Below are 19,460 nucleotides of genomic sequence, written 5' to 3' on the forward strand. Positions count from 1 at the left end.
CATGTAGAAGCAGCTTTTTAAAAAATGCACTGCTAGGCCTGCGTGGATGCATGCCCCTTTCTTCTGTAGCAGAAAGGCCAGATGTATCTGTTCTGCTCTGCAATGTAGCTGCTCTAACTCTCAGCTTCCTGCAACATCCTTAATTTCATTTATGAATCACTTCCTGAGCAGTATCTCTGATTTCACAATGCCATAAAGACATAGTGAAAATATTTGCATAAGTAGAAAACAATTGTGTATAATTTCTGCTGTCCCTTTTATGACAACTGTCCATCTTGGTGTATTTACTGTGCACACACTTTTGCTGTGTGTCCATGTTGCAGAGAGCAGACAGAGGCAAGGAAGGAAGAGAGCCATTGTGGTGTAGTGGTTAAGAGCGGTAGACTCGTAATCTGGGGAACCGGGTTCGCGTCTCCGCTCCTCCACATGCAGCTGATGGATGACCTTGGGCTAGTCACACTTCTTTGAAGTCTCTCAGCCCCACTCACCTCACAGAGTGTTTGTTGTGGGGGAGGAAGGGAAAGGCGAATGTTAGCCGCTTTGAGACTCCTTTGGGTAGTGATAAAGCAGGATATTAAATCCAAACTCTTCTTCTTCTTCTTCTTCTTCTTCTTCTTCTTCTTCTTCTTCTTCTTCTTCTTCTTCTTCTTCTTCTTTCTCCTCCTCTTCTGTCTCAGAATGTTTCAGGACATGCTGCTTGACTTCCCCCTCTCTTATCAGCCTCTTGGAGTTGCTTTCAGCACTTGGGCGGGTGCTAGCAGTGGCAGCACAGTCCTGTTGGAATTTGCTTGATGCTTTTCCATTTTAGGAGATGCGAAACAATCTCTGCCTTTGACAAGGAAGAGACCCTCTTAAGCTAATAATGGGAACAGGGCCTGGCATGCCTGTTGAAGCCCTGGTGGGGGAGCTGATTCCACATTCTGGGGTTTTTTTAATTAAAAAAAAATGGCCATTGGTCAAATTACAGGCATAGGCATACTCGGCCCTCCAGATGTTTTGGGACTACAACTCCCATCATCCCTAGCTAACAGGACCAGTGGTCAGGGATGATGGGAATTGTAGTCCCAAAACATCTGGAGGGCTGAGTGTGCCTATGCCTAGGTCAAAACATAAATGATGTGGGGAACCCATGCTCCTTGTGCGTTTATTTAAATATATGAGCCAATTTTGACCCTGCACTTCAGACCAAAGGGCTCCCAGAGTGGCTTATGTACATGACACAAAAGGAAAAACGGATAGGCAGGGAAGAGGAAAGCTAAAATGTATCACCTCTGTACAACCCCAACTTTTCAGGCAGTGTAGTAGACCTTCCTTTCTCTCCATGCATCCTTCTCTCGGCCACTCAGGAGTCTTTAGTCTTTAGTCACCTATTCAACCCTCCTGTACTAGATGTTTAGATGGAAACTTCATTATCCTTTGGATTTCACACTGCTCTGAATTTTGTGAAACAGACCTTAGCTCGAAACATTTTTAAAAGTATCCTAATGCGTTAAAAAACTATATTTTAGAATAAATCTTAAGGTGTTTTTTTTAAAAAAAGGCATTGATATAAAATACCATTATAAAAGATATAAAATACCTTTATAAACGTGCATTTTGTGATAAAATACAATTTTTCCTATGAATGAAATTGTCCAAGGACCAGAAACTAACTGCCTCTGCCAACACCTATTTTGGATTCTGTGGTTGTGTTTATTTATTTAAGACACATCTGCTCCACTTTTCAGGACAAGACTTCACGAAGCAGTGCTAAATACATCGCGGCATCATAATGCAGAGCTCATTTTACAGCTTCCTTTGCCTCATCCCTCTCCATTGAAGAGCAGTGCCAGAATGGAGAGGTTCACAAGTGTGCACAACATCATTTCTGCCCCAGAGATCCCCTGAGGCTCATCTTCCAGCCTCTTGTCTTGAGATTTAGTATCGCTCCCACTGCCAAGCAGTGTAAGCTCTCTTCTGTTCCCATTGACCAGGAAGTAGGGTTTGTGTGTGTGTGGGGGGGGGTCTGCCTGGGTTTGCAGAGCAGCATTGCTAAGTGGTGTCTCTCCTCCCTCCCTAACACACACACACACACACACACACACACACAGCACATTTGACATTTTGTGGTGGGAAAGATCCATAGTATCCTCTGGGAACCCCAAGCTGGAGATCCATGCTAGCACATTTGCAAAGCTAAGCAGCGTCTGGCGAGGTTTCAGATTGGAGGCAGGGACCACGTGTTGAGATTCCTGCATTGCAGAGGGTTGGACTAGATGACCCTTGGGTCCCTTTCCAACTCTGCAATTCTATGATTCTAGGAAGGCCAAAGTTCTCTTCCGCTGTTGTTCCCCAGCAACTAGTATTCAGAGGCCAATGTGCATCTGAACATAGAGGGAGCATACAGCTATCATGTTTCAATGGCCATTGATAGGAAAACTGCTGATTCCTTCTTTCTTTCTTTCTTTCTTTCTTTCTTTCTTTCTTTCTGTCGTTTTAAGCCCCCTTTCTGTTTTTATTCCTCCTCCCCCCTAGCCTCACAGATTACTTAGCTCTGCTTTGATGACTGTATTTTTGACACACATCCACAAGTCTGGACACCCCCCCTCCCATTCCTTTTCGCCCTTGCTCAGCCAGGCTGGACAGATATAGCTCTTTTAATCTCTTCCAGACGTCAGTCCTTCCAGCCACCTGATCTCGACGCTCCTGTTCAGTCGGTCGGTGTGGCTTGGATGTTGCCCATCCTCTGGGCAGCTATTCCTGGTGCCATTGCACCAGCCTTCAAAGCTGACAGATGGACCCTCGCGGGTCATTTCGTTAGCCGAACGGCAGCCTTGGATTTCCTATGGAGATTTGGCAATAGTCTGGCTCCAGGTTTTTGTTTATTTGTTTAAATGAAAAAAAAAGGTCTTGATTCGACAACCAGGAATTAATCCTGAGCCAGAGTTAGATAATTTATTCCCAGTGCAATTGGAGGCTTTGAGGATATTCAAAGGAGGTGAGGTTTCAGGATCACATTAAATGATTTTTATTAAATTTTCTGTTTTACAATTTCAGATAAACATTTTGCATACTTAAGATATCAATGACTGCCCTTCTTCTCTTTCCATGGTTCATTTTACATATCATAAATCCCTGCATATTTTACAGAAACTATACCAATCGGTTTTCCATTATTACATCCATCAAAACTTATTTACACTGTTGAATTTATCTTAATGCTGCCAGTGCTTTCAGCTGTACACAATTATTTCCCATATATTTAATAAACGTTTTCCCATCTTCTTGTGCTCTTATTCTATATGTTAAGTTTGCAAGATGTGCATATTCTGTCAACTTAAGTTGCCGATCTTCTTTGGTTAGGTTTCAGGATCGCATTAAAGCAGCCCCCACCAACTCAGCTCTTTCTGTATATAGATATTTTGGACTACAAGTCCCATCATCCCCAGCCAGCATAGCCAGTGGTCAGGCATGATGGGAGCTGTAGTTCAAAACTGATGGAGGGCACCAGGTTGGTGAAGGTGGCTTTAAAGGAACTCTGATTGCAGTGGAACAGCTCTGAGGATTGAGAGATGTTGGGAGGGATGGGGTCAGTCGTGGATGTTGTGATGGGGAGAAAGCACTCACCTGACCAGACAGCTGAGTCTCTGCTGCTGACTGGGAAGGTGGCTTGGAGGACCGAGGCTGTGGGGAGATCAGTGCAGTGCAAACGCACCAGCAGAGCCCATCTGCTGTGCCCGCCTGTGCTTTTACACCACACCTGTGCTGCCTCCACCCGGCCCCTCGCCTTTCTGGTAAGCAGCTGTCCAGAAGTCAGGTGAGCTGCCACATCAAACCATCCAAAACTTGTTAGCCACCTGCTCCTTGAACAACAAAAAAAGTTGTTCTTTATGTTTCTTTTTAAGTCTCTGGGCCTTTACTTGCAACGGTTCATCTTCAAACTTCTCTTGGCAAGCTCCAGGTGTCTTGTATGGGAACCCTTTCCAGAGTAATGTGTGACTTGGAGCAAGATTTGAACCCTGGAAGCGGCTCTCTCTTTCTTTCTCTTCAAATTGACCCCTGAGATGCCCCAGACCTCAACATGCACACCTAGAGCACAGCTCCCTTTCCTTCGACCACACAGTCAGTTCCTGGTGGAAGAGAAGCTGCTCTGATGGCTTTATGGGTAACAGTGCCATCGATAGACATCGCAGCTCGCAACCGAAGCAAAAAACACAGGTTCAGCAAAGTCCAGGATCTCTGGAAAGTTGAGGTCAATCTTCATCATAATCTCAGCTGGGGATTTGTATATTTAGGGCTGTCTACTGAGCCTAGGGCTTGCTGATCAGAAGGTCAGCGGTTCGAATCCCCGTGACGGGGTGAGCTCCCTTTGCTCGGTCCCTGCTCCTGCCAACCTAGCAGTTTGAAAGCACGTCAAAGTGCAAGTAGATAAATAGGTACCACTCTGGCGGGAAGGTAAACAGCGTTTCCGTGCACTGCTCTGGTTCGCCAGAAGTTGTTTAGTCATGCTGGCCACATGACCCGGAAGCTGTACGCCGGCTCCCTCGGCCAGTAAAGCGAGATGAGCACTGCAACCCCTAATGGTCAGGGGTAGCTGATTAATCATTGTTTGCCTTTGAGCTTTATGTTCCAGGGCAAAACACTGATCTAGATTTGATGCCAGTGATGGTTTCTAACACTAAACTCCCACTAGTGGAGTTGATACATGCATGATTCATTCACATACTGGCCCCGAGATAGCAGTGGAAAACCTGCACCCCTTGAGGTGTTGCCGGACCTCAGCACCCATTGACCTCACTATTAGCCACAATTCTGGGGCTGCTGGGAGTTGGAGTCCCAGGATATATGGAGGACCACCGGTTCCTGACCCCTGCCCTAAGAGCTCGTTTCTGTTCCAAGCAAGGGTCCTCTGCAGAATGGAGAAGCCCATCTCAGGACCAGCTCCAGATTTGAGCGGGCCCTGGTAGCCCCCAGCCTTTGCCAGTAGGATCCTTTAGGTTCACCTGGCAGCTTCGCTACAGGCTGGGTGGGTGTAGCCACCATTTTGATTCCCAACAGTACCTTAGAGTGATGCTACTTCTGTGGCATTGTGGGAAATTTTATATGTGACCCATTCACCCAGTGCTGCTTCAGAATGCTGGACCAGATGGGGGATGGGTCCTGGCATCCTGGTACCCTAGCAGCTGCTTGAAGGTGTTAATATGGCCCCTGGACTACAATAATGTTTTCTCTCTAAGCCAAGGTAGCCAATGTGGCAGCGTCTCGATGTTGCTGGGCTCCAACTCCCATCAGCACCAAGAAGCGTGGTCAGTGGTCAAAGATGATGGGAATTGTAGTCTAGCAACACCCAGGCTATGCCTGCTTTAAGCTCACACAAGCAGACTATTTTTCCTCCTAAAAAGTAAGGGGAAATATCTGTGCATCTTATGGAGCGAATGGTGGTCCCTGGAGCTGAATTGCCCAGGGGCCAAAAGTGGATCATGCTTTTTATTTTACAAAGAGAAAAGGGGGTGTTGAAAGGACCCCGCTCAGCAGCTGATCAGCAAGAGATCGGGAGAGAGATAAGAGTCCTGGCTCCCTTTCAGCCCTGCCCTCCTTTGTTGAATGTGCAGCAAAGGGAGGTTGTTTGTTTCCCCAGCGACATGTGACTGGCTGATTAGATTATCTGTCTGGAAACTGTAGAAAATGCTCCCTTTCCTTTAGAAGCTGCAGAAATGTGAGTTGAACCCCATAAAAACGGGGCTTTTCATCTTTGCTTTTCCCCCTTTGCTTTTCCATCCTTCCAGTAGCACCTTAGAGACCAACTAAGTTTGTTCCTGGTATGACCTTTCGTGTGCATGCATGCACACTTCTTCAAAGTTCATCATTTCCTGGTTTGGATTTTTTTTTTTTTGATAATTTGAGGGTGATTGGGCAGAGCTACAGAGCATAAAATCCCTTCTGCATAGGCCGCTGCTGTGGTGCTGGTTGTTTGTTTTTAAGTGGTTTTAAGTAAGGGAACTGGAAATGTGCAGCCAATTTAATTGTTTCTCAGCAAAACCAAAACTAGTTGAAAAAGAAACATAGCCAGTTTCATTTTACCCAGCTCGTGGTTCTAGTTAGCGCTGAATTCTCGAAGAGGCCTAAGCCGTCACGAAATCCTGTCCATCCTCCAAGTGCTCTCTCCTCTGTAGGGAAGAACTCTGTGAAACACTTTGGAAGAAAGAGGGAATCCTTGACCTTTTGCTGTTTTGGGTTTGGAACACAAATTTTGCCTGAGCTGTGATTAGTGTCAAGGGTTTGGATGGAATTTTGAGTCACAGTTGAAAAACAGAAGTGCTTGGTTTTTTTAAAAATAAAGCAGAGCTAAAGAGAGAGTGTCAACCTTACAAGCCGTGATAGAACTCCCAAGGAAAAGACAAGCTTTCCCTTCAAAGTGTTCTCTGAAAATAATCAAATATTCCAAGCTAGTATTAAATTGAAATGGTGTGTGTGTGTGCCCATTGCTACTAAAAAACTCTGTGCTCTTTATTCCTAGGCTCCACAAACCTTAAAGCCAGCATTGCCCACTGTCTTCAGCCTGCAAACTCCAGATGTGGGTCTTGGAGAAGAAACTAGCCAGGATGCCCGCCACTTTGCAATAAAGGAAGGTGCCCCAGGAGACCCAGAGACCAAACATGCTGAGGAGCAAGATGATCCTAGCCAAGAGTCCCAAGAACCAAGCATGATCGTGCTAAGCCAGGATGGCAGCCAGCGCTTCTCAGTGACTTCCCAGAATCCCCCAGTTCTCTCCCTTGGCACCACACAGCCCATTGGGAAGGAACAGCGGGTTTTGAGAGAAGATGTGAAAATGCGTTCCCCGCGTTTTGGAAGTGACAGAACCCAAGCCAAACCAGAGAGTAAGGATCTGGCTGCTCCCGGGTCATTGGTTGAGGAATCCAGTCTTGAGCCTAGAACTACAGTCATCTCGGAGCGATATGCCCCTCAGATTGACACGGTGAGCAAAGAGAAGCAAGAAGAAGCCTTTGAGGTCCAGGGAGACAAGAGGTCTAGGCTAAATGGGGATTTAGGGCTTGAGGGCAAAACTCCTCCCACAGTGACAGCAAGGCCATTATTTGGCCCAGAAGTTTCTGTAGAAGCCCCAGTTCCCCATCAAAGTATTTCAGAGGAACCTCATCCAGTGCCTCTGGCATTCCAAGAAGCCGCTCCACTTTCTCCGGATGAAGAAGGTTCAGCTGATAAGGACCAGTCTGTGGCCCATTTGCTGAGGGATGTGAAGAGGGAAATAGAAACCTGGCAGCCATCGGAGTTGGCAGCTTCAGAATCGGAGCAACGGCAGGCCGGCAACACGGAGGCCCGCGTCCAGGAAGAGCCCCCAACTCCACTGAGGCGTGAGGGAAATGAGAAGGAGTCGTTTGGCCTGGGCAGGAAGATGGACATCAGAACTAAGGAAAGGGAGAGAAAAGTCTCTGAGGCACCTGCAATACAGGACTCGCGCCAAACAGAGACCGCGATGGAGGAGGATCCAACCGCAGATAAGGCACAGAACACAAACCTAGTGTCCTCCCTGAAAAATTACTTGCTTCTGCTCTTAAAGATGACCACGGAGGCCGACAAAAGCAAGGGCAGCAAGAAGCAAGACGTCAAGGCTGCGGAGGAAAAGACCCCGCCGACTGCCATTCCCAAGCACTTGCCGGACATGGGCATAGCTGGCTTGACCCCCAGGACATCGAGGAAGATCTTTGAGCGGGTAGAAACCAACCAGCTCTTCCAAAGCGCAGAGAGTCTGCAGCTGACTCCCAAGACTTCCCGGAGGATCACAGGGATGATCAACCAGGAGCTGCTTGCTTGCAAAGAGAGCTTGGTGGCTGAACCGGAGGCCGCCCCATTGCCCTGCGTGCCCTCGATTGTGGTGGGGAGCGTCTCCAGCGAGCCGGCAGGGCCCCCAGATACGACTCCGGAGGTTTCTGGCGAGGCACCGTCGGCACTGCCGAGCGCCACGCCTCAGGAACTGGCATCCGGGGCACGTCGCAAAATATTCCTCACCAAAGCCAAGCAGGCCGACGAGATGGAAGGGGCGGCCCCAGATGGGCAGCCGCGGGCAAAAAGGGGCAGCCCCACTGTGTCCCCACAGCAGGGCCGCAAGAACGCAGCACTTTTACAAAGCCCCGCCCCGGCTTCTCCTCCCGTGGAGAAGCGCTCCCCTACCACGGCTAGAAAGATGGCAACATTAGAAGTGCCCAAGATCTATGAAGAAATAGCAGAGGAGAACAAGAATGTGGAAGAGACCACGGCCGAAGTGCAAGCAGGCGAATCCCGGAAAGCAAACGACCCATTTAAAGGTCAGGAGGGGTGTTGCTTTTCAGCCTTCCTGGGGGGGCATCTAGCCCCACCCTGAGAAAAGTTTCTTCTTGCAGGTTGAGAGGGAAAGTCGCATCTAGGGGAAGAAGCGTTCCCAGATGAAATCCCCCCCCCCGCCCTTGAGCTAGTAATTACAGTGGTGCCCTGCTAGACGAAAATAATTCGTTCTACGAATTTTTTCGTCTAGCGGTTTTTCGTCTAGCGAAACGGCAATGACAGCCGCACTCCACTAAACGAAAAAAAAGGCGAAAAATTTTCGTCTTGCGAAGCAGCCCCATTGACTTTTTCGTCTTGCGGGGCGGCTTCCGCTAGACGAATGCCGTTCGTCTAGCGAGTTTTTCGTCTAGCAAGGCATTCGTCTAGCGGGGCACCACTGTAATTCGTTTCGAGGTTTATTCCCCACTTTTCCTCCAAGGAGCTCAAGGAGGTGCAAATGACCCCCCCCCCCAGTTTATCCTCACAACAGCCCTGTGAGGTAGTTTATTATTATTTTTAATAAGTACTTTTATTGAAAGTTTTTGACATAAAATGGAAATCAAACTGATCTCAATAACAAAAATAATAAGAAACCAAGAAAGGAGAAGAAGGGGGGAAAGAAAAAGAGAGAAAGAAGGGAAATTGTTAATAATAATAATAATAATAATAATATATTTATACCCCACCCATCTGGCTCGGTTTCCCCAGCCACTCTGGGCGGCTCCTGACAGAATATTAAAACCACGATAAAACATCAAACATTAAAAACTTTCCTAAACAGGGCTACTTTCAGATGTCTTCGGAAAGTCAGGTAGTTGTTTATTTCCTTGACATCTGGCGGGAGGGCGTTCCACAGGGCGGGGGCCACTACCGAGAAGGCCCTCTGCCTGGTTCCCTGTAACCTCACTTCTTGCAGTGAGGGAACCACCAGAAGGCCCTCGGAGCCGGACCTCAGTGTCCGGGCTGAACGATAACTATAGGGGTCCTTTATCACATTGATATAATATATGTCATATTTACCCACACGCAGAAAAGTAGACCCTTCCAGCGCCCACCTGGGAGACTACTTCTTCTCCCAGTCTCTCCCAGTCTCCCACCCTGAGAGAACCTTCTCCCCCCACTGCCTGCCTTTCCTGCAGGAACCACCTTCTTGCCTGAGTCCTAGCCTTGTGAGGCACTTTAGACTGATGGCCACTGTTCACTCGGTGAGCATCATGGCTTAGTGGACACCACACTGTCCGCACTTCCTCAGGCTCCCACCTTCAGGCAGGGGCCAGGAGGCAGGGCTGGCACCAAGGATCAGCATGGTTGGGCAACCACTGGAGGCCTGTACCTGCCCGCCCCCCAGCAGGGGGACCCCTGGGAAGAGCTCTCTCTGGTCCTGCTTCTCCTCTTCGCCACGGCAGCCTGCTTCTTCGCCCACCCGTTCCTCTGGCTCACACGAGGGAGCTGGTGGTGAGGAGAAGGAAGAGCAGTTGCTGCCCCTGCCTGCTTGTTCCTTGGCTGGCTTGCGAGCGGCGGAAGCAGGGGGTGGCAAAGATGGCGGACGGCAGCTGGAGCTGGTGAGAATGGCAGGGAGGAGAGAGACTCACTGAGGGTTGGAAGAGGTCTTTCTTGCCCAAGGGCCCCCCAACATGCATTACCACAATGCTTTCAGTTAGAAGAACAATGCTTTCTCCCCTCCACAGGCTTCCGCAGTCATAGCCAGGAGAGGGTGGGCATTGGAGCCCCCTAAGGTGAAGGAAGTGGTTCCTGGCAGAGGCTCTGTTGGTAGAAAGAGTGAGGGAAGGAGAAACGTGGCCCTGCGCCGTTTGCACTTTCCAAAACAATATAGGACCTGGAAAGCAGCTTCCCTTCCAAATTTACGCTGTTTTTTTTTTTGTTTTGTTTTTTGCTGCCTGGTGCAGAACAGCAAAAAACAACCCCCCCTCCCAGTTTTGGACTGATGTGGGAACCCATTGCAGGGGCAGGCCGATCTCCAATCGCAGGACGCACATTTTCATTCATTCATTCTTGATTTTCAGTTTTATGCGTTTCCATAATTTTACATTCATTTTAACATTTCAAAAATCGACTTCCTTCCCCCTCTTTCTGCAATTCCTTAAATTTCTCTTTAAAATTTTCTGCATATCCAAATTAACATAATTTGCTCATTTATTTGTCTACCAGGACGCACATTTTCCAGTCAACTGGAAATGTATTTTTAATCTCCTGTTGGAAGCAGCCCAGAGTGGCTGGGGAAACCGAGCCAGATGGGCAGGGTATAAGTAATAAATTATTATTATTATCATTATCATCATCATCATTTCTTCTTCTTCTTCTTCTTCTTCTTCTTCTTCTTCTTCTTCCTCCTGATAAATCAGTCACTGTCTCTTTGCAGCTCCCCAGGTGATTCGCAAAATCCGAGCTGAGCAGTTCTCAGACGCCTCTGGAAATCTGAAGCTCTGGTGCCAGTTCTTCAACATTTTGGGTGACTCAAAGCTGACCTGGTATAAGGATGAGGTTCCTGTGACGGATGCCAAAAGGAGGTGAGGGGTGCTGATTCAGGTGGCGGAGAAATTCAATTCAGTTCTCGTTGAAAGGCGAGCCTACCAAATCCACACTTTTCTGAAACGCCACACGTGCCACAACACAGCTGTCTTTCAAGATTTGCAGGAAGCTCCTGCAGCCGATCGGAAGCTGTGGAAGCCGTGTCGGACGTTCGCAAACCGGAACAATAACTTATGGATTTGGGAGCCAAAACGTTCAACTCCCAAGGCGTTTGGCTTCCAAGGTGCAATTGTATACTGTACTTTACAAAGTTGTTATTGTACTTCACCAGATCTTAACCTATTACAGTATTTGTGGATTGCAAATAACATTGACTTTGTCCATGGCAAGTCTGTGTTTATATGCAAGTTGTTCATATGTTGCAAGATTGTAAAAGTCTTCAAACCATTCATAGAAGGGAGCCACCCCCCCCCCCAATTCATCAGTCTTTTTGAGAAATTTGCAGCACAATGCTGGTGAATTTTTGAGGGCTTTAAAAAAAATGCTGAGAATTGAACTTAAAATTTGGGGGGAAATGAGAAGCTGAGTTTTATACATTTCAATAAATTTACAATCATTTTAACATTTCAAAACTTGACTTCCTTCCCCCTGTTTCTGCGGTTTCTTAAATTTATTTTTAATATTTTCTGCATATCCAAATAAACTTAATTTGCTCATTTATTCATCTACTTTAAATATCTACTTTTATAAAACTGCAGGTTGTTACAATAATCCTGCCAATATTATTATCTGTTTACAGTTGGTTTGTAAATGTTCCATAAACTATTTCCATTCTTTATATTAAAAAAGTTTATTATCTTTGTTTCATATTTTTCCAGTAAGTTTCGCCATTTCTGCATATTCCATAGGTTTTTGTATCCATTCCTCTTTCGCTGGGACTTCTTCTTTTCAATTTTGGGCAATTGCCGCTGTAGTAGCAGACATGAATAAGTTTCTATACAGTTTGGGTAGTTCTGTGCCTATAATCCCCAAAAGGAAGGCTTCCGGGTTTTTTTTACAAACATTTTTTCTAAACATCTTTTTCAATTCATTAGATATCATTTCCCAGTAAGCTTTAACTTTACTACAAGACCACCACATATGATAAACTAACCTTCTTTCTCTTTACATTTCCAACATTTATTTGATTTGGATTTATACATTTAGCCAGTTTACTCGGTGTTAGGTACCATCGATATATCATTTCCATATAATTTCCATATTTTCTCTTAGACAGTAACATGCTGTAAATTTTATATCCTCCTCCTGATGCGCCAGAAGCAGGCACAGCCACCTGCCGTTTCGCCTTGCTGCTGGTCACCTGCTTGCCTCCTTGCTCCCCCTATGTAAGCAAGTGGGATCGGCAGCTAGGTCCTGCCACCGACACTCGCCCTTCCGGGTGGCAGCAGCGGCTAGTCACGCTCGCCAGCAGTGGTGCAAGCCACAGCAGCTGCCTGCCCTCTGTGGACAGGAGGAAAAGGAGCTGCTGTAGCGGGTGACAGCATCCTAGTTGAGCATGTGGGTCCTGCCGGATCAATGATTGTCAGGGACAGTGCTGAGGAGGGCTGTACTGAGGAGGAATGGTGGGAGCTCCCCCCCCCCTGCTCCTGCTCCTGAATCTTCCCAGGAGCAGGGGGACAGAATAGATTTGGAACAGTGGTTTGCAGAGGGGCATAGTTTAGAAGGCAGAAGCTGGGAAATATTGGATGGGGAACAGCGTTCCTCTGCTCAGCCCAAGGTCAAGAAGAGCTAAGAAAGTGTCAGAACAGAAAGCACAGAAGGTACAAGCTCAGATGACAAAACGTAGGAGTGACGTAGATTAATAGGGACAGAAGGGGGTGTGATCCTTAATTTGGAGCACCACCATTTCTAGGAGATGCGTTCTTTGAGAGCCAATGTGTTGTAGTGGTTAAGAGTGGTAGACTCGTAATCTGGTGAACCGGGTTCACATCTCCGCTCCTCCACATGCAGCTGCTGGGTGACCTTGGGCTAGTCACACTTCTTTGAAGTCTCTCAGCCCTACTCACCTCACAGAGTGTTTGTTGTGGGGGAGGAAGGGAAAGGAGAATGTTAGCCGCTTTGAGACTCCTTCGGGTAGTGATAAAGCGGGATATCAAATCCAAACTCCTCCTCCTCCTCTTCTTCTTCTTCTTCTTCTTCTTCTTCTTCTTCTTCTTCTTCTTCTTCTTCTTCTTCTTCTTCGTTCTTTCGCTGTGATTATTAAAGTTTTTAACTGGTAAGACGTGCCTTTCTTTGATCTTTTTATCTACTGCTACCGGGGGGGGGGGGGGAGCGCCAAGGAAGCCGATTCCCCGAAGCCTGACAATGATCTTGCCCAGATCTGCAGCAGGCCACTCTTCCTTCTTTCTGTCTCGTGACCACTTGAAGGCCACATGCACCCATTTTCCTTGCAGCATGCCCTGCTCTCATCTCTCGGTGGGCTCTCTTCCAGCTCTGGAGATGAAGGGCAAGCGGCCCTGGCCATCGTGCAGGTCTCCCTGAAGGACCGCGGGGTCTACCAGTGCACCATCCAGAATGAGTACGGCACCGACTCCACAGACTTCCTGCTGAGCGCTGAAGGTGAGTCTGTCCCTTGCTGCCAGGCCCGGCTGCTCCTCGGAGGCGGTGCTCACCTTGCAAGACGTGCACAGCGGAGGAGAACACCCGGGGCTGTGGACAGTGTGCTTGAGCTCCGCAGGCGCTTGGCTTCATCCCGTTGTACATCACGGCGTTGGTCTGCTGGGCAGCTTTTTGCTGATGCACCTGTTTGGAAGCACAAAGGCTTCTCGTGGGGAGCTTGCTGCGCAATCACACAGTGCAATGCACAGCATGAGGTGCATGTTAAGTGCATGCATGTGCAAAAAATGCTCAGTAGGACATATAAAGCCTTAACAGCTTAGGCTGTGTGCACAGCCGCATTTTCTCATATGAACCGGCCCAAGCTCTGAGATCTTCAGGGGACGCCTTGCTCTTAGTCAATGCCTGGTGGAGACACAGGATTGGGCCTTCTCGGTGGCTGCTCCCAAACTTTGGAACTCCCTTGCTAGGGAGACTGGACAGGCTCCCTCCTTGTCCTTCCACCAAGCAGGTTGTGACTGTTTTGTTCTGGCAGGCTTTTGGGAGCCGGCTGCTTTTAAGGAAAGGGCTTTTAGCAGTACTGAGTTGTTTCTACTAGACTGATTTGCTAGATCTTCTAGATTTGTTTTTGTATCATTTTAATTATAGAATTCTATAATTAGAATGGTATTGATTCTGTTACATTGTTTTGATTCTATTCTATTCCTGGATAAAACACAGAAAGCTAAAAACATGCAAACCTTAATGGATAAAAAGTAATTAAAGCATTATCTGTTATCTTCTTTTTTTAGCTCCCTGTTTTCTTTACTGTTTAATAGTTTAATAGTTGCTTTTCTTTTAGAGCTGCCATTTATACTTGTTTCTTTTTTACAATTTTGTTTTTTATTTTGACAAAGTAATGATAACAAATAAATTAGAATAAAAATGTGCACCCCACCCTGAGACCATTCCATTGTAACTATCCAACCTCCCAAAATTTCAACACCTCTTGCGATGGTTTGACCCCTTTCCGTTTTGACAGTACAAATTCTACAGACACCTTCCATATCTCCTCAAAAATAATTTCTCCTGCGTATTCCCCATCTTACGTTAATAGCACATGTTAATTTATCATTATTATTTTTAGCTTTCTACGTTTTATCCATGTTTGTTTTAATTTTTGTGAGCCACCTTGAGCCCTGGTTCAATACAATAATCTATTAAACATTAAAAGCTCCCCTAAACAGGGCTGCTTTTGTTGTGATAAATGTGTGTTTCTCTCTCTCTCTTTCTTCCCAGTGCTATCAGGATTTATCTCCAAGGAAGAAATAGAAGGTAAATTGTGCCCCACAGATGGCATGGAGAGTCTTGTGGCCCTCCAGGTAACAGGACCCCCGTCCCACATGCTCCAGCTGTGTAGTCGCTATCGCGTGCAAAGTTTAGCATTAAAAGGGTAGGAGAGATCAGTGAGATGGTCTCCTCTTTGGGGCGAAAGGCAGAGAGAGGGTGCTGTTTTGAGGTGAGCCTCTTAGCTTCCTTATTTCTCCAAGTGACACATCTTCAGTCATCCTGCCTGGTCCTAGCAAGACCTCCATCCTCACAGCCACAATACCCAGACATACCTTGCTGGGCTCTCTGTCTTTCCCACCCTCTTCTCTCCATGTTGTTCCATGATGTTGTTGGAAGACATCCTGCTCATCCACTCACCTGGCTGGCTTTGGGTCCCTTGGGCCTTTTGCCCAACATCTCTCCTTGCCCCTTGCCTTGTTCTCCCTTGGGTTCCTATTATCACCCAACACCTGCATCTGAGCATCAAGGAACAAGCACACTGGTTGGTGTGCCAAGGAGAGAGTCCCTTCCATGATCATTCAGTGGACCTTTCCCCCCATCGTTGTCTCCACCATGAGAACTGAGTGCTGTCAGGTTGGGCATCTTCTCCTTCCCCCACTCTTTGAGCCCCACACCTTCTCCCTCTCTTGCAGTTGGCGAGGAGATTGAGATGACGCCCATGGTGTTTGCCAAAGGCCTGGCTGACTCCGGCTTCTGGGGGGACAAGCTCTTTGGCCGGATCATGATGGAGGACCTGGAGGTGGGCCAAGGTTTCCTGCGCAAGGCATGCCGCGCCCGTGCCATCTACGGCCTCGAGCCGGTGTTTGAGTCTGGGCACACAGGCATCATCAAGGTCCGCAACCTCATCGCTTTTGGCGGGCGCAGTGAGAACACGCTGGTGGAGAGGAACTATGACATCACCATCCAGGTGGGTAGAGGGAGACTTGGCGCTCTGCCACTTGCCAAATGGCCTTGGCTGGCTCAGAGTTGGAGCCCTTGCTTAGCATGCAGAAGGTCCCAGGTTTGATCCTGGCTAAGGTATCCTCCTGGAATGGCTCTGGGTGTTGGGGGTGCTTTGCAGTCACTCCACTCTTTCCTGCAAGGTTGTTCCCAGGTAAAAAGCATTTTGGGTGCATCTGCATAGCTTCATGGCTTCTGGGTTCACCGAAGGTTTCATTCTGTTCCCATTGTGTCAGGCTTCAGGGAATCGCCTTCCTCCCCTGTGGCCATAGATGAAGCAGAATAAAGGAAAAGGAGTCTTCTTACCAGTTAGAAACTTTAATAATCACAGCAAGAGAACGAAGAACACATCTCCTAGTAATGGCGGTGCTCCCAATTAAGGATCACACCCCCTTCTGTCCCTATTAATCTACGTCTCGTAATCTGAGCTTGTCCCCTCTGTGCTTTCTGTTCTGCCACTTTCTGAGCCCTTCTTGACTTTGAGGAGGGCGGTGGAGGAAGGCTATCTAGAGACTATGAATCTGTTAACTCTCTCCCTTCCAGTGTTTCTTCTGCTAGCTGTTCCCCATCCAGTATTTCCCAGCTTCTGCCTTCTGAACTATGCCCTTCTGCAAACCACTGTTCCAAATCTGTACTGTCCTCCTGCTCCTGGGAAGATTCAGGATCCCTGAATCCCTATACTGTCCCTGACACATTGTTGCTTAATACCTACATGCAGCTTCTACGGGGTGTTAACCAGAGATGATTGTCATCAGTATGCAGATGCCACCCAGATCTGTCTCTCCATCCCATCTGAATCAGGAGAGGCTGTGCAAGTGCTTAGACCACTGCCTGTCCTTGGTTGCTTTGCTTAAGCATCTTCTCTGCCTGCCAGTCTGGCCTACCCTTTTTGTGTCCACGAGTGTATGACCCCTCCATTCTGCCTGCAAAGTCCGAAAGTCTCATGGAGGATTGTTTGTTTGCTTTCCGTAGGAATGCAAGATCCAGAATTCGAGTCGGGAATACTGCAAGATCTTTGCTGCCGAGGCCAAAGCCATCCCTGCCTTTGGTCCGGTGCCTGAGTAAGTTGTATCTCTGCAGCCCAGCCGGCAACGTCCCACTGAAAAGCGTTCATAGAACCCATGACCCTGAGATTAAGAGCCACATGCTATGCCAATTAAGCTATCCTGGAGTTTTTCAACCCAACCCTGCATTCCTGATACTCTGATAGGAACAATGGGCAGGTAGGCAGAAAGGGGCCAGTCTCTCTCTGGAGCAGCAGCAAGGACCTGTGGGCCCCCCCAGCAGTTAGTGGACCACAACTCCTATCAGCCCCAGACAGCACGGTCAGGAATGATGTCTGCCTCCTCTCCTTCTGCACCCAGTTGGCAGTGCTGCCAAGGACCAGAGGGTAATGCCAGTAGAGACTGTGGCTCCTTGCTCTTGTCCCTGCTCACGTGTCAGGTGTCTAGGTGGCGACAGCTCTGGAGGTCAAAGTGGGTCCTTTGCTGGGAATTAGTGGGTGTCCTGGCAGAGTTCCCCCCCCCCCCGATGCCAGCTCCGTCATCCCACCTGCTTTGGGGGAAATGACCCTGTGCGAAGCATCTCTCTTAGCAGAATGACAGCAGCCGCACTAACCAAAGTGGGAATCTGCTTTTGACAGAATCATCCCTCTTTACCTGATCTACCGCCCGGCGAACAATATTCCCTATGCCACCATGGAGGAGGACCTGCCCGGCCAGTTCAAGTGCTACTGTGGGCGAAGGCGAGATGGCAGCCTGGCTCCAGCCAGCCTCTCCGAGGTTGGGCAAAAGTGTTGTGCCTTCCAGCACTGGCTGTACCAGTGGACAAATGGCAACATCCTGGTGACAGACTTGGAAGGTGAGGCTCACGTCCCTGTTCCCTCACTCCCTGAGAATGGCTTCGGGGCAGTGGGGGTGGGGGCTGAAGTCCAGTTCTGGGTGCCATATTTTAAGGAGTCTATCTGGGGCATGGGGGCGTTCATTGGGTTGCCCACTTCTACACCATCTTCAGCTCTGCAGTGTCACACCCTGCCGTGCCCTACAGATGTACGCAACCTTCCAAACGTTAGTTGCGCCACAGATTTGCATCAGGGCATTACAGTATTAGCAGTTCAGTCTTCAATCCTTTTTGTAAGGATTCTTGATGAGCGGGACTGGGGTGGTGCTGGATGGTCTTGCCACCCCCAATTTCTGCACATTGTGTCCAAGGTGATAAGAGGCTCTATGTGCATGCAGCAGCTCGTGCATAGGAACTCTGCTTGTGATCAGGAACCCTGACGGCAGCCAATCTGAAAGGGGCTGTCAGGATGCTGTCAGCAGCTCCCGGCTGGTTGCCCAGGAAAGTATAAAGACAAGGAAAAGTTTCTTTCCGCCCTTTTTTATTTCACTCTTTACAGAGAGAGGCTATAGAACCCAGTCTCTTGGATAATGGCATTGTCCTGAGTGAATCTCCACCCCTGTCTCTCCCACTTCCTCATTCATCACTTCTACGGGTGCTGCTACGTGCCCTCTGTCTTTGAGCTATTTGCTCTCCTGCCAGGTTCTGGGAGATGGAGGGGAGGGTCTGGAATGCTTTCTAAAGACACAGTGTCAGCCAGTTGCTGCTCTGGCTCTGCCTGCTGCTCCTCCTCTCCCATTATTTCCCTACTTTCCCCCTCATCTGCCTCTGAGTTGCTACCTCCCTCAAACCCCTGTTGTCAGTCTATACAGTACAGTCTTCCTCCTCCCTGGAAGAGTCAGGATGGGGAGGCAGCCTCCACCATTCCTCCTCTGCCCGGTCCCTGACAGGGGCACAGGAAGCACCAGCAGATGCAGTCAGTCCCATTCCCTGCTCAACATTGTTGTTCTGTGTGCCAATTGAACCATGAGTAGGCTTAGGGTTGAGTTTAGGGTTAGGGTTGGGTTAGGGTTAGGGTTTCCATCTTCTAGGTCCCCTGTCAGCTCTGCAGCAGAATTGATTTGGGTTGGGCTAGGATAGGCTTCCTCAACCTCAGCCCTCCAGATGTTTTGAGACTACAATCCCCATCATCCCTGACCACTGGGCTTGCTAGCTAGGCATCATGGGAGTTGTAGGCCAAAAACATTTGGAGGGCCGAGGTTGAGGAAGCCTGGGCTAGGAGCACAGAGTCCAGACTTGCCATGTCCCATTAGCTCCACAAAAGGTAGGGGCTGCTTACCTCTTTGCTGATCTCCTCCATGACCTAAAGGTTGGGTGTCTCTTACAGGTGTTGACTGGAAGGTCACCAATGTCAGGATTGCTACCAAAACAAAGGGGTAAGTGACCACCTAGCAACGCAGCATGTTGGGGGCATCTGTCTCAACCCTGATGCCGCAGGGCAGAGGGCCAACCAGGGCACCTGAGCCCTGTTGCCAAAGGCCCATCTAGTCCCTCATCTTGCTTCCAGCCAGATGCCTCGGGAAATTCTGCAAGCTGGGCATGAGTGCTTGCAGGCCATCGAGATTGGAATGGGGGTGTGCAGGGAAAAGGGGGATTCGCTCTTTCCCTTGTGCCACAGCCCTAATGAAAATGAAGCTGTCATTGGCACCTATGGCTGCTTCCCACCCCTGGCCAAATTGACAGGCTCGTGCCTGCTTTGGGGCTCCCAGAGTGTCCCATGGCACTACCCTGAACAGCTATGGCTTCCATCTCCATCTTAGGAGTCTGCAGACTGCTGTAGACCAGGGGTGGGGGAAGCTGCGGCAACTCGGGGGGTTGCTGGACTCCCCAACTCTCATCAGCCCCAGTCGGCATGGCCAATGGCTAGGGACAATGAGAGCTCTGGTCCAACA

General features: G+C 48.5%; 1 protein-coding gene across 2 annotated transcripts in view; it reads left to right on the forward strand.

Moving 5' to 3' along the window:
- ALPK3 (alpha kinase 3) overlaps positions 1-19,460 on the forward strand; it is a 100,656-nt gene that overhangs the window by 78,005 nt on the left and 3,191 nt on the right. For both annotated transcript variants that reach the window (XM_033168071.1, XM_033168072.1), the window contains 8 exons: positions 6,497-8,300; positions 10,676-10,823; positions 13,277-13,404; positions 14,680-14,715; positions 15,363-15,637; positions 16,642-16,730; positions 17,312-17,529; positions 18,896-18,944. In XM_033168071.1, coding sequence (XP_033023962.1) covers positions 6,497-8,300; positions 10,676-10,823; positions 13,277-13,404; positions 14,680-14,715; positions 15,363-15,637; positions 16,642-16,730; positions 17,312-17,529; positions 18,896-18,944 — 2,747 coding nt within the window. The remainder of the gene's footprint in view (positions 1-6,496; positions 8,301-10,675; positions 10,824-13,276; positions 13,405-14,679; positions 14,716-15,362; positions 15,638-16,641; positions 16,731-17,311; positions 17,530-18,895; positions 18,945-19,460) is intronic.

The sequence above is a fragment of the Lacerta agilis genome, chromosome 13 (genome assembly GCF_009819535.1).
Source record: "Lacerta agilis isolate rLacAgi1 chromosome 13, rLacAgi1.pri, whole genome shotgun sequence".
NCBI classification, from domain to species: domain Eukaryota; kingdom Metazoa; phylum Chordata; class Lepidosauria; order Squamata; family Lacertidae; genus Lacerta; species Lacerta agilis.